Raw genomic sequence first — 12,537 nt, forward strand, 5'->3', positions numbered from 1 at the left:
CGCCCCCTTCGTGCCCCCGGGCCAATCAGAGGGCGCACCCCTCCCACCCGGTTGCCATGGGACCCGCCAAGTCCCTCCTGTCACTCACCAGACGTGCGGCGGCTCGTCCAGACGGTGGAAACGGGTGGCGAAGGACAGCAGCGTGACCAGGGCCAGCAGGGCCCACCGGCCGGCTGCCTCGAAGTGCCGCGAGCCCCAACCAGCCCGTTTGGGGCTCCGCGCTGCAGGCTTGGCGGTCTCGTCCGGGCCCACAACCCTAGCAGTCTGGGGCCCACAACGGCCCCGCCGGGGACGCAGCTCGGACCCTGCCGGGCCTCCGCCCACCGCTGGTGGCATCCTGCCCCTCCTCAGGATCGCCCTCCGGCCCACCGGCACGCTCGGTCTTGCGAGCCGCCCGGTCAAGAAGTCATCCAGGTCCAGCTCGGGGTGCCCTGGGAAATGTAGTTCCCTGCGCCGGCAGCGGGCCCCGGGGCCCCGGCCTCTGGGCAGGGAGTGCGGTCGCCGTCCGGGCCGCTAAGAGGCGGCTAGTGGCGCAGAGCATGACGGACCGCGCGGGCCCGGCGGGCCGGCCAGGGAGAAAACGAGCTCAAGGAACTGCAACTCCCAGCAGCTCCGGGAGTGGGGGCGTGGCGGCAGGGCGGGGCGAGCCAGACGAGACCTTAAAGATCATTCTAGTCCAACCCCTAGCTTTACCACAGCAGGTTCTGACGTGTCGGGGTCTCACGGGACCGCAGCCGTCGACAAGTCAGAGAGTCCCAGGCGCGAAGTCTCCGGGCCTGGAAGAGGAGTGGCCCGAGGTGCGAGATGCAAGCGGGGAAGGTCTGTGCCACGGATCCAGGGAGAGGGAAACTACTTAGAAACACTGAGAAACCCTGGAGGGAAAGGGCTGAAGGTGAACTTGGACAACGCACGCTCCCGGCATGCAGAGCGCCGCACGGGCGCCGCTCTGCGCCTGCGCGCTGCCAGCTTCTTGTTGCCCGCTTGGGGCCTGTAGTCTAGAGAGGATCGGGCCCGAGGCGGCGGGGGTTGGTGGACTGTGCGGGGCGCTGTGGAGTCGCTGTACCCTCGCGCTCCACCTGCCTCTTACCGTTCTCTCAGCTAGGTTTTCCTGCTGCAGGTTGTCCCCTGCTTCCCTCTTCCGTACAGCCCCGTGTGGTCTTTCCCAGCCGGTCGGCCCGACGGGTCCTAACACTTAACCTAGGGCCTTCCCGGGTGGTTTGCTTTATGAGAGAGCACCTGGACGCTTTAAGTCATTGCCAGCACCTGGGGAGCGCCTCCCCGCTTGGCCCAGAGCCACGGTGTCACCTCTGGGGGAAGGGGCCCGAGAATCTGCATGTTTAATAAGCGCCCCCGATGAACTTTTAAAGTCTTATTCAAGTTTGAGAACCACCAAGGAAGGTAGCGGGCATGTCAGATGGGATACAGCATCCCCGTAATAATGTATAGCTCTCCCACTCACAAATGGGATTTTAGGAGTCGTTCTCTCAAAACATGCGTGAGAAATGGTTTCAAAATAAAATCTGCTAGACTCGTCAGAATCCAGATTTGAATTGGGAACAAAGTTCCTCCAGGGGTAGTGATGAGATGAATTAATTCTTCACTTGGGCTTAAAATCTAGCTCTACGAGTGCACAAGGGAACACAGGGTAGTTGATGCAATTATCATTGGTAAGAGGAAAAGCAGAAACTGCTCTCTGCTACGTTTCCTGATGGCCCATAAGTAGGAAACCTGAGGGCAGTGGCATTCACAGTGACTCTGTGGTCACCCTCAGCACAGGTGAAGATGTAACATTCAGTAATTAGGTAAGACATTTCGTTAAGGATTCTAAGCTAATGTCTGAGGCTCTCTAGTGGTCCCGGCCCTCACCTGCAGCCCCTGCCTCTTGGCCCCAGGAGCCCCTCCAGCCTGACCAGTTCCGGAAAGGGATGTACCTCTGAATAGGGTTCATCTAGTTGTGGCCACCTAGTTCCTCTGCTTCCAAAGACACCTGCGGTCTATCACCTGCCCTCTGCACCAGAGCCATCTTTACTTTCCCCACAAAAGGTGCCTCCAGTACCGGCTGGAACTCCCAGGCTCAGAAACCAACCTGGGAAGTCCCGGTTGATAGTTCAGGGATGTAGTCTAGAGAGGATTGGGCCCTCTCTAGAAGACAGAGTTGATAGTTCACGGAGGGTGAAGGCAGGACCACAGAGCAGTTTGGTGTGCTCGGGGGTGCAGAAGGGAGAGGGAACTTGGGGGAAATGTCTGTAGTCAAAGGGATGGTAGTCAGGGGTGATCTAGAAATCCCGTTGTGTTCTCCCTCATCCATATGGATACACACGTGTCCGCCTGGAGATTCGTGAGTGCTAACTAATTACTAGTCCTGGGCCCTGCTTTGAAATGCTGACTGCCCAAGAAGGACGAGAGAAATGAACTTTGAGTCTTTTAAACTTTAGAGGAGAGATCACACACACACTCAGCCTCCTCCAGGTGCCTCCTCCAGGGTAACAAAAATGAGAGAAGAGGGCCAGGTAGGGAACATGGCAGACCAGAGAGGGCATGCCCTGACTGAAGGAGGCCAGTAATTGTCTCCAATCAATTGTTGCTACTCAGGAATCCGAGTCCACGGTCTCCAGATCTTTTTAAGAAAAAACAGACAATAGGACTTATATACGAAACATCCTGATTTTTCAATGTTGGCAACCAAGTAGAAACATTTTTAATTTTTTTAATGTTTATTTTAGACAGAGAGAGTGCAAGTGGAGGAGGGGCAGAGAGAGAGGGAGACACAGAATCCAAAGCGGACTCCAGGCTCTGAGCAGTCAGCACACAGCCCAGTGAGGGGCTCGAACCCACAAACCGCGAGATCATGACCTGAGCCAAAGTCAGACCTTAACTGACTGAGCTACTCAGGCACCCTGAAACATTTTTAAATATAAGTAGACCAAACACAATACACTATAGGCTCTCCTTTTGTGACCTTAGCTTTGGAGTCCATGGGCGTATCCCCCAGCTATTCTTATGAGACCAGCTGAGATCCTGAAGGACTGGTGGGTGGGTGGTGGGTTGAGAGAGACGGGCACTGCAGCATGAAAGAACTAGAATTCCTGGTCTTTCTGTCGCTGCTGGAAGGAATTATGCTATCATCTTACAGCAACCCCTCATTTTACAGATGAGAGAGAAAAGACTAGAGAATAGAGAAGGCAGGGATCTGCCCAAGGTCACGCAGAGCTAGTTCCTGCACTGGAACCAGACCCTAGGTATGCCAGCATCCAGTGCACCACACTACATGAATTACTGCTTCCAAAACCAGGCCACCTTGTCTGCCCAAGACACCAAATCTGGCTCCACCGGGAACATAAAAAACTTCCCACAAGTTGGAAAGAGATGTCCTTTCTGACCAGAGTCAAAGTTTCCCCGGAAGCCTATCTAGCCCAGCTTCCCCATTGGCTCATGGGATCCACCCCTTCAGGGTTCCTCCCCCTGCTCTGCAGCTCTGGGAGAGGGGACATTCCTTGAGAGGCCAAGGGTCACCACAACACCATGACTGAGTCTGGCAAGGTAAGGAAGACATGTGCAGGCTGGCTGCCCTATCGGGGGCCCCTTGGACCTCAGGGATGCACGATAGCACAGTTTGGAGCTGAGGGACCCCACCTGACTCCCAAGGCCTCTGACCCAGAGAGCTCGGAGTCTGGCCTGAGTTGCAGACACGGGCCCGGGAGAGGAGGCCTGCTGACTTGGAGCCCCCCGGCTGAGGGCCGTTGCCTCACCAGCGGGCTTCTGGGGCTGAGAACCCCCACGAGCATGGGTTAACATGTATCTTCATGCTGTCTCTCCTCAGCCCATCCTGTACTCCTATTTCCGGAGCTCCTGCTCATGGAGAGTTCGAATCGGTAAGAACTGTGCTCCCACCAAGAGCCTGGGGGGGATGGAGGTAGAGAGAGCCCTGCGTGGAGAGCTGGCCTGGGACAGAGGGGTATTCTGTCAGACAGGGCACCACCCCCAGCAACCAGTGTCCCCAATGCCCTGGAGACTTTAGCACCTGCACCTTGAATGGCACCTCCACCTAGGAAGTGCCAAAAAGAGGAGAGTGGGGGTGGCAGGAAGGTGGGTTGTTTTTTCCCTTGGACCTGCCACCTCTCCCACCCTGCTCTCCAAAGCCACTTAGCAACCACACTTAAAGCAGGCTCACAAAACCCAGAGGTGCTTGGTAACTGGCAGGGAACAGCTGGCCTTTCTCAGTTCTTATCTTATTTGATCTGGCAATTAAACGGAAGTGGCCAGTGTCAACCCCAGAGGCTTCAAGGAAGCAGAAACCAGGGCCTCTGGTTTAGTCCCAGCTTGACCCGTCCCTCCCTCAGCTCAGCACAGCCCGTGGCAAAGATCATAGTCCCAGCTCATACTGCGGGAAAACCGTGCTGGATGTTTTTATGTGCATGATTCCATTTAAACCTGGGCAACCCTAGGAGGGAGGGATTATTGTTGCCTTCATTGTACAGGTGAGGAAACTGAGGCACGGGGACATTAAATAACTTGCCCAAGACTAGGTAGCTAGTAAGAGGCAGAGCTGGAATTTGAACAGCTAGTCTGCCTCCAGAGTCCGTGTTCTTAACTACTCTACTGTCAGATGAGGAAACCAAGGCACAGGGGCTCATTAGGTTTCTTGCCCAAGGCTGCACAGCTAGCAAATGAATGTGATGAAATCTGAACCCAAGCAGTCTGCCTCCGGTAGTCTGGCCCTAACTGGGAAGCCATCTGCCATGACCCTCCCCCGCCCCACAGTCAGTTGGCAGTTGCTACAATCAGTAGGCAAGCGCACTGGGGTGCCAAAGGACACAATCTCTCCAGGCACCTCCCCTGGGCCCAGAACCTCTGCCCTAGCTGGGCCAGACAGGAGCCACAGGACCCATGTGCAATGACCTCTCCCTCCTGGCCCCAGCAGCCACTTTGTCCAGAGTGGGGCTGACCAGCGCTGAGGAAGAGCCCCATGCCTCCCAGTCTCTCTTCAGACCGTGACACGTCTCATCCCCACCCCTCGCTCCTTTGCCTTTGCCCAAGACTAGCCATCACCATATTTCAGGGCACATGCGCACACACACACACACACACACACACACACACACAGTCTTCACTAGGCTGGCCCAGTGTTTACCCTCACTTTGCCAGGGGAAATTATCAAAGGGCACAGAGAGGAAATCTGGTCACTGGGAGTCATAGCAGATACTGTGAGGCCACTAAAGAGCCCTGGTGCCCTGCTTGGAATGGGTAGTAATCAGCTCTGAGAACAGAGAAAATGGATGAGAAAGGGACTTCTCTGGAGAGTGTCATCTGCTTGTGTATGCACTTTGTGGTCACTTGAGCACCTGCCCTGGGCCCTTGGACACCTTCATGAGAGAATAATTGCAGGTCTCCAACAAATAAGCCCTGCTTGCCACTGTTCAAGGCCCTGGAAGGGACAGAGGTGACCAGAACACTTCCCTGAGGCCCTCCAGGAGATCCCAGGGTGCCAGGGCACACGCCTGTAGGCACCACTTGGGTGCGGGGACCCTGTGCGGGTATGGAGAGGATGGCCCTGAGAGTTTGGGGGCAAGAAGAGCCTCAGAGACCTGAGGGAGGAGAGTGGGTAGTGACCAGGGAAGCTGGAGAGATGAGGACAGGGCCAAGTTGCGCCTCGGTCACCTAGCTGCCTGGAAAAAGAAGACTCCTTCTGGAACCTCACGTAGCCCTTGGAAGTATAGCCAGAAGCTGTCCCCTGACTCTGCTGTCTCTCGTAGCTCTGGCCTTGAAAAGCATCGACTATGAGATGATCCCCATCAACCTCATAAAGGATAGAGGCCAGCAGGTGAGGAGGCCGCCCCTGGACCACCCATGTGAGAGTTGGAGGTCTGGTAGAGGGACCCAGAAGAGGGTGTAGACTTCTTCCCCCCAAGAGGTGAACCTGCTGGCTCTCCCTGGAGGGACGGGGTGACAAGCTGTGCAGCATGAGGAGTCATGGGAAGAGCCCCGGTTCCAGGCTCTGTGCCACAGCCTGGCCTCTCGGTGCCTGACCCCAGGAGGGTGAGTGGCGAATGGGGGTCCTTGCCCCTTGCTGGGCCATCTGGATGTACCTTGGTGACCACAGTGTGAGGTACAAGGGGACACACACAGCCAGGCCATTGGGATGAATCCTGTAGTTCAGCAGCCAGTGGATTTTGGAATACTGCCTGGATCCCTCAGGCCTTGCCCAGGGGAGGAGAGTGCAGGTGGGCCGCAAGCCTGGGGTCTTCCTGTGTGCCCAGTCCAGGCCACCTCGTCCATCAGGTCCTTGTCTCCACAGTTCTCTGAAGAATTCCAGGCACTGAATCCCATGAAGCAGGTGCCGGCCCTGAAGATCGATGGCATCACCATTTGCCAGTCAGTGAGTGCAGGGCCTGGGAGGCCCCTTGCAAGAGGGGTGCCTTGAACAAGAGGACCTCACAGCTCTTCTTTGCTTGTGTGTGGCCAAGCGCCTAGGCCTTAGTAGGGACATGATAAGTTCCTGGCAGAGGGAGGGAGCTCGGCTGGTTGTTTGGGGAAGTGACGGGAGACTCGAGCATATGGGGACCAAGTTCTGCAGGACAGGGAGCCACAAAGAGCTCTTCCCTGGGGGAGTGTCAGCCTCGCGGGCTCCAGCTGAGGAGGGCGAGGAGGAGTTTGCTGGCCCCGTCACTCTGGTCCAGGGGTCTGCGGCTCTCCGGTCCCAGTGTCTCGCTGCTCCCCTCCCAACAGCTGGCCATCATTGAGTACCTGGAGGAGACTCGGCCCACTCCACGACTCCTGCCTCAGGACCCGAAGAAGAGAGCCCTCGTGCGCATGATTTCCGATCTCATCGCCAGCGGCATCCAGCCCCTGCAGGTGTGGCTCTGGACTCGCACCCTGCACGCCTCTCATATGCCTCCCCTCACACGCTCTTACCTTCAGAGGCACACTGGGTGTGGGGCCTCATAGTGGGGTACCCAGCTTGGGAGTGGGGGCGGCAGGAGGACAGGAGGGCTCCTCAGGGGCTTAGACCCAGACCACGTGGCAGAGGGGCAAGGGATCCCAGAAATCACCTGCCCTGCGGGGCCCCCAGCCGCATTCTCAGAAGCCCCAGGTTTCCAAGGACAGCCCAGAGGTTCCCAAGGAGAGGAGGGGCCAGGTGGCAGGGGAGAGGCTGAGTGCTGCAGAGCCAGACCCCTCCCCACCTTTAACCAGAACGGCCTCCCTCTCATCTGTTCTGTAGCATAGATTGGGAGTCTCGAGAGATTTTTATCTTTTAAAATTTTCCCTGCTAAAAAGTAAGTATTAAAGCAATTCATCTGTGCTAACCCCTGGCTTAAATGAGGAAGTAGCCCCAGAAAGGTGGAGGGACTTTGCAGAGTCACTCAACTAAGAATGGCAGAGCAGGGGCCAGGGCCCAGGACCCCTGACTGTACCTGTGCCCTCATCCCCATGTTACCTTGTTGTTTGTAACAAGGAGATTGGAGCAGACAGATAGCCCCATTTTATAGATGAGGAAACTGAAGCCCAGAAGTGAAATGGCTCCAGGGGTGTAAGGATGGAACAAGGGTCCAAATCTCCTGAAAGACATCTATGCTTCTCCCCCATCCACCTCTCATGTTGCACCCCCCCTCTCCTCACAAGGGGCCACATAAGGGAGACTGGTTGCAGGGGAGACAGGCCTCAGGTCATGGCCGCGTCCTGTGCCCCCACCCTTCCACACCTCTGCCAGGGTCACAAGCTTCCAGACAACAGGGGGCACTGGGGAAACCTGAGAAGGTGGCTGCTGGGATCACTCTCCGTCCCAGCCACCATCCACCCTCAGTGCCCAGATGGGAAGAGGGGATTCATGGAGCCCAGGAGGGGACAGATGGACAACCTGGGGCAGAAAGGGAACTGAGCTTCCCTGAGGGGGCTTGGCAGGCCCAGGCGGTTCCCAAAGCCAGTCACAGATTATCATCTTTGGTTGCATAGAACCTGTCTGTCCTGAACCAAGTGGGACAGGAGAACCAGCTGACCTGGGCCCAGAAGGTCATCACTTCTGGCTTTAACGGTGAGTCCTTACTCCTGGAGCCATCCCAGGGTGACCTCTCAATGACACAGCTCTCGTGCCTAGGGCCGTGGGCATCTGAAACAGCTTCCCAGGCTCTTTGGTCTGACAATGGCATGGGTGAGGGTAGGGGGGCAGAGCCAAGGAGGAAGTGGGACTGGATAGCGTCCAAACCTGGCCTCAACCTCTGGTACCTGAGGCCCACAGCCCTTTGGAGCTGGATGGCCCAACCTCTGCTTCACTGCCTGCCCCAGCCAGGAAACGAAGGCTAGCAAAGCACCAGCCCATCGTGTGAGAGCTGCTACCTCGGCCAGTGGCCGGTCTTGTCCCTTCTTGGGGAGGGAACGGCCGCTGGGCTGGAGGAGCCTGGGGAAACATCATCTGCCTCCACATCCCTGGCAACTCTCTCCAGATCTGGTTGTCACATTCCCTCCAACACACATGCCCCAGCCTGTCACTCAGCTGCCCATTTCAGAACTATGGGGGCCAAGGCCCAGTCTGTGCCCCGAGTAAGATTCATGTGGCCTCCCCACAGCTCTGGAGCAGATCCTGCGGAGCACAGCAGGGAAGTACTGTGTGGGAGACGAGGTAAGCTCTCCCAGGCCTTCCTACAGCGGCCTTCTCCCTCCACCCTGGGGCCAGAGCAGGCGAGAGAGATTCTGGAGAAGGCATAGGGTTGGGGTGGTTTCAGGGCCCCTCACCTCATCCTGAGGCATCTCCTCCCTGCTGGGTGCCCAAGGGAAGTGCCTATGATGGTGGTTTTTAACAAGCACGCTAAGATCCACTGAGACCATCAAACCTTTTCTGGCCCCCCACAGAGTCGGTTGTCAGGACAATGATCCTGGCCTGGGAGACACATGCTCTAGGGACAGATGGGGGAGAAGAGGAGGAGGATGGGGCAGTGGGGATGGGGTGGAAGACCCAGGAGCAGAAGGGAAATGTCAAGGGCTGGCACCCCGTGGACACAGCCAGCCCAGCCTGTGAGTCCGGGGCACACACCCTGATGCAAACCCACCCGACCCTCTTTCAGGTGTCCATGGCTGATCTCTGCTTAGTGCCTCAGGTGGCAAACGCTGAAAGGTAAGAGAGCCCCACTGCCCACCCTCTCCCACCTGGCTCCTCCCCTCTAAATGCCCAGCCTCCTCCCCCCGTCAGGCCCCAACTTCATCTACCGAGGAAGCATCTCATGCGGAGACTCCCTCCAGCTGGCCAGGGAGCCCCGTGTGCCAGGCCACACCAGCCACTGTGGCCTGGAGGAGACAGGCAGAAGAAATCAGGGGAGCGCCCCCGACCATGCCCGTCTTAGCTCATACAATCCCGTATAGCCCCTGCTCCTAAGAGGAGGTGGCTCACCTGGGGGCCACCCCTAGAAGAAACCTCCCGCAAGAGCCTGCTGCCCCCGACATGGTATGTCTGTGCCCAGCAGTGAGCTCTACTCTGCTTTCCTCCAACAGCCCTTCAGTGAGGCATGAAAGAGTGTCTCTCTGGAAGGCATCATGTCAGGCACCATCAGGATACAGAGAAGTTATGACACATTCGCTGCCCTTGAGAAGCTTAGGATATGGGTAGAGAGATTATCTGTATATGTAAATGCCAAGCACTGTGCCTTATGTGTAGTAGGTTCTCGATGAATAGCCATTGCTTGGAATAGGAACAGTAGGCAACAGAGATGCTAGACAGTACTGCATGAGACCCGCCCATCCCAGAGCCGCCTGTGAACAAGGCCCCCACGTGGCAGGGCCACCTTCCTGGTCCTTCTCTGGTCAGCTCCAGGGGCCCCATCCAGCCCACCTCTGTGCTTCCCTCGCTGCACACAGGGCAGTCTGCCCGTTCCCCTGCACACCTGGTGTTGAGATGGTGTGAGACAGGTGTTTCTCTGCTACAGGTTCAAGGTGGATTTCACTCCCTACCCTACCATCAGCCACATCAACAAGACGCTGCTGGCCTTGGAGGCTTTCCAAGTGTCTCACCCCTGTCGGCAGCCAGATACACCCCCTGAACTGAGGGCCTAGCCCTCAAGCTGTACCCCGTGGGTGAGGGGGCAGGAAAGGGGTACAGGAGCAGAAACTAGGTAGGCTGAACAGGCCTGGAAACAGCCAAGCCCTAGCTGGAGAAGCAGGAAATTTGAACTCCTAGCCCTTGAACTTGAAGTCTAGCCCTGGACCTGCCTTCCCACCGAACCTCTTTGTGCTTCCAGTACCCACAGTCTGTCGAATGTGGGTAGGGTGGGGGAGAGGATGCTGGGAGGGAGGAAGGCAGGAACATTACCTATTACCTATGTCATGGGGCAGTCATGAAGATGCAGGGACAGTGTAGACTAAAATGCCTCGCAAGTTCACCGGAGAGAGGTCAGGAAGCCCGAGCGCCTCTTCCCTTCCCTGAGACTGTACCTGACTGCAAAGAATGTCCGCACTGAAATATGGTAATTAAACTGAAGCCCAGGCCTCTAGGTTATATTCAGTTAAGATGCTTTCCAGAAAATGAACATTCTTCCTAGCTGGAATCCCCCTGTGTCTGGGCCAGGAGAGGAAATCAGCCAGCCACTTGCCCACCCTGTGGTAGGCCTGGCCCCTGGCACTTAAGAGCACTGGAGAGAAAGAAGTTCAAAAGCCTGCCTGAGAGAACCAGACCCAGATGCAGAAGAGAACAGATAGAAAAAGCAGAAGGGCGCCTGGGTGGCTCAGTTGTCTGAGCGTCCGACTTCAGCCTGGGTTATGATCTTGTGGTCTGTGTGTTCGAGCCCCGCGTTGGGCTCTGTGCTGACAGCTCAGAGCCTGGAGCCTGCTTCGGATTCTGTGTCTCCCTGTCTCTCTGCCCCTCCCCCACTTGCGCTGTCTTTCCCTCAAAAAGAAATAAAACATTAAAAAAAATTTTTGTTTTTTTTTTTTTTAAGGAAAATTAGGAAAGAGACATTTTGTGACCAGCTAAGTTTCCAGGGCTAGAATGGTACTGTTAAGTGTTGACTGGAACATGGAGAGGGAAGTTGGCCCACATCCTCAGGGGCAGCATTCTCCGGATCAGTCCCAGGAGTAAGCGCTTCAAATAAATCCAGTCGTGAATGGCCTTGGGAATTGGAGGCAGGCTCCTGCATGGGCAGTATGAACAGCCACTGATCAGGATGGCTCAGGACCCCAACCAGGTAACAGCTCACCTTGAGGTCCCTTCTGGAAGTGGAATCAGATGACTTTTATGTCCTGTAACTGAGATTTCATTTCCCCTGCATGGCTAGGGTTTAAACAGTGAACTGAGATCGATGTGTCTGGTTCAAACGGAAGCCGCCACTCTCAGCCTTGAGTCCCTTCAGCCCTGATCCCAGGGTACCTAGTTCTCCCATCATCTCTTTTGTGGTCTCTTCTTTCCTGAACTTGGGTTCCAGGCTTTCGATTGACCAAAGTGGGCCACCCTTGTTCCCAAGCTGTGTCTGTCCTGGCAGAGCCAGAAAACACAGGACAGTAGGTGAGACACAGCAGTGACAAGGGAGACTCGGCGGTTCCTTCTGTCCTGCCACCATCTTTCCCTCAGCTTACCCCAGACTTGCCTGGCTGGGTAAAGTTCACCTGGCCTCCCTCCAGAAAACCTTGACTCAAGAGACTAATCTCAGCCCAGGGATCAGGACTGGCACCTGACTTGGACATTTGAAGTTGAAGGTGATTACAGCCCCCGTGGATTTTATTTTATTTTTTAAATTTTATTATTTTTAACATTTATTTATTTTTGAGACAGAGACAGAGCATGAACGGGGGAGGGGCAGAGAGAGAGGGAGACACAGAATCGGAAGCAGGCTCCAGGCTCTGAGCCATCAGCCCAAAGCCCGACGCGGGGCTCAAACTCACGGACCGCGAGATCATGACCTGAGCTGAAGTCGGACGCTCAACCGACTGAGCCACCCAAGCACCCCTAGCCCCCGTGGATTTTAAAGACAGAACGAACTCTGGGGAAAGGAGGCTGGCCACTTCAGGCTGTGCTGCCACAGCCCCATGGCAGTCAGCCTTCCTGGCTCTGGAGAGACAGTGGGATAGGTGAGGAGCTGTGGGCAAGGCCAGACGGGGTGCTGCCACCACATTCCTGGGATTAAGAGGACAGCTGGCTCTGCCCCTCGCCAGCAGGCACCTTGGGAGCCCAGATGATTGGAACCGATTTCCAACACTGCTGAGGTTACCAGGTTCCTCCATCCCTTCCTCCTCCCAGTCCCATCTCCAGGCAACAGAGAGACTTCCGGGAAAGCAGGGAACTAGACTGAGTCTGCATCCAGGACAGGGCACTGAGACAGACAACCTGAGACCACTCCTCCTGCCCTGAATGATTCTAGAGAGAATTAGATACAGTGAAGGGGGGAATGGGTTTTCCTGGAAGAAAAGTGGTGGCTGTCCTACTCCAGCTGGTAATGGATTTGCCACTCCCTCCATTCAGTCCACCAGCTTGCAGCGAGCCTTCCCAGGTGACCCTCCCACCAGCCCCCCACCCCGGCTGGGAGCAGGGATATGTGGCCGTGCCACAGAGAATGTGGTAGA

At 56.3% G+C, this 12,537-nt stretch overlaps 2 protein-coding genes across 7 annotated transcripts in view; one reads left to right on the forward strand and one right to left on the reverse strand.

Annotated features, from left to right (window-relative positions):
* POMT2 (protein O-mannosyltransferase 2) overlaps positions 1 to 336 on the reverse strand; it is a 43,270-nt gene extending 42,934 nt beyond the window's left edge. For both annotated transcript variants that reach the window (XM_042990217.1, XM_042990218.1), the window contains exon 1: positions 89 to 336. In XM_042990217.1, coding sequence (XP_042846151.1) covers positions 89 to 336 — 248 coding nt within the window. The remainder of the gene's footprint in view (positions 1 to 88) is intronic.
* Positions 320 to 10,760, forward strand: GSTZ1 (glutathione S-transferase zeta 1). 5 transcript variants are annotated; one of them, XM_042990223.1, is made up of 10 exons: positions 320 to 414; positions 702 to 797; positions 3,821 to 3,872; positions 5,754 to 5,821; positions 6,296 to 6,376; positions 6,727 to 6,852; positions 7,951 to 8,029; positions 8,562 to 8,614; positions 9,057 to 9,106; positions 9,912 to 10,760. In XM_042990223.1, the coding sequence occupies exons 4-10, from the start codon at positions 5,783 to 5,785 to the stop codon at positions 10,036 to 10,038; spliced, it is 555 nt and encodes a 184-aa protein (XP_042846157.1). In that variant the 5' UTR covers positions 320 to 414; positions 702 to 797; positions 3,821 to 3,872; positions 5,754 to 5,782; the 3' UTR covers positions 10,039 to 10,760. The 5 variants fall into 5 exon arrangements, with proteins under 5 accessions (XP_042846157.1, XP_042846156.1, XP_042846155.1 ...); XM_042990222.1 differs by having other exon boundaries at positions 338 to 414; positions 699 to 797; XM_042990221.1 differs by lacking the exon at positions 320 to 414 and having other exon boundaries at positions 710 to 1,802.
* Positions 10,761 to 12,537: the final 1,777 nt, after the last annotated feature.

This window comes from Panthera tigris, chromosome B3 (genome assembly GCF_018350195.1).
Source record: "Panthera tigris isolate Pti1 chromosome B3, P.tigris_Pti1_mat1.1, whole genome shotgun sequence".
Taxonomy (NCBI): domain Eukaryota; kingdom Metazoa; phylum Chordata; class Mammalia; order Carnivora; family Felidae; genus Panthera; species Panthera tigris.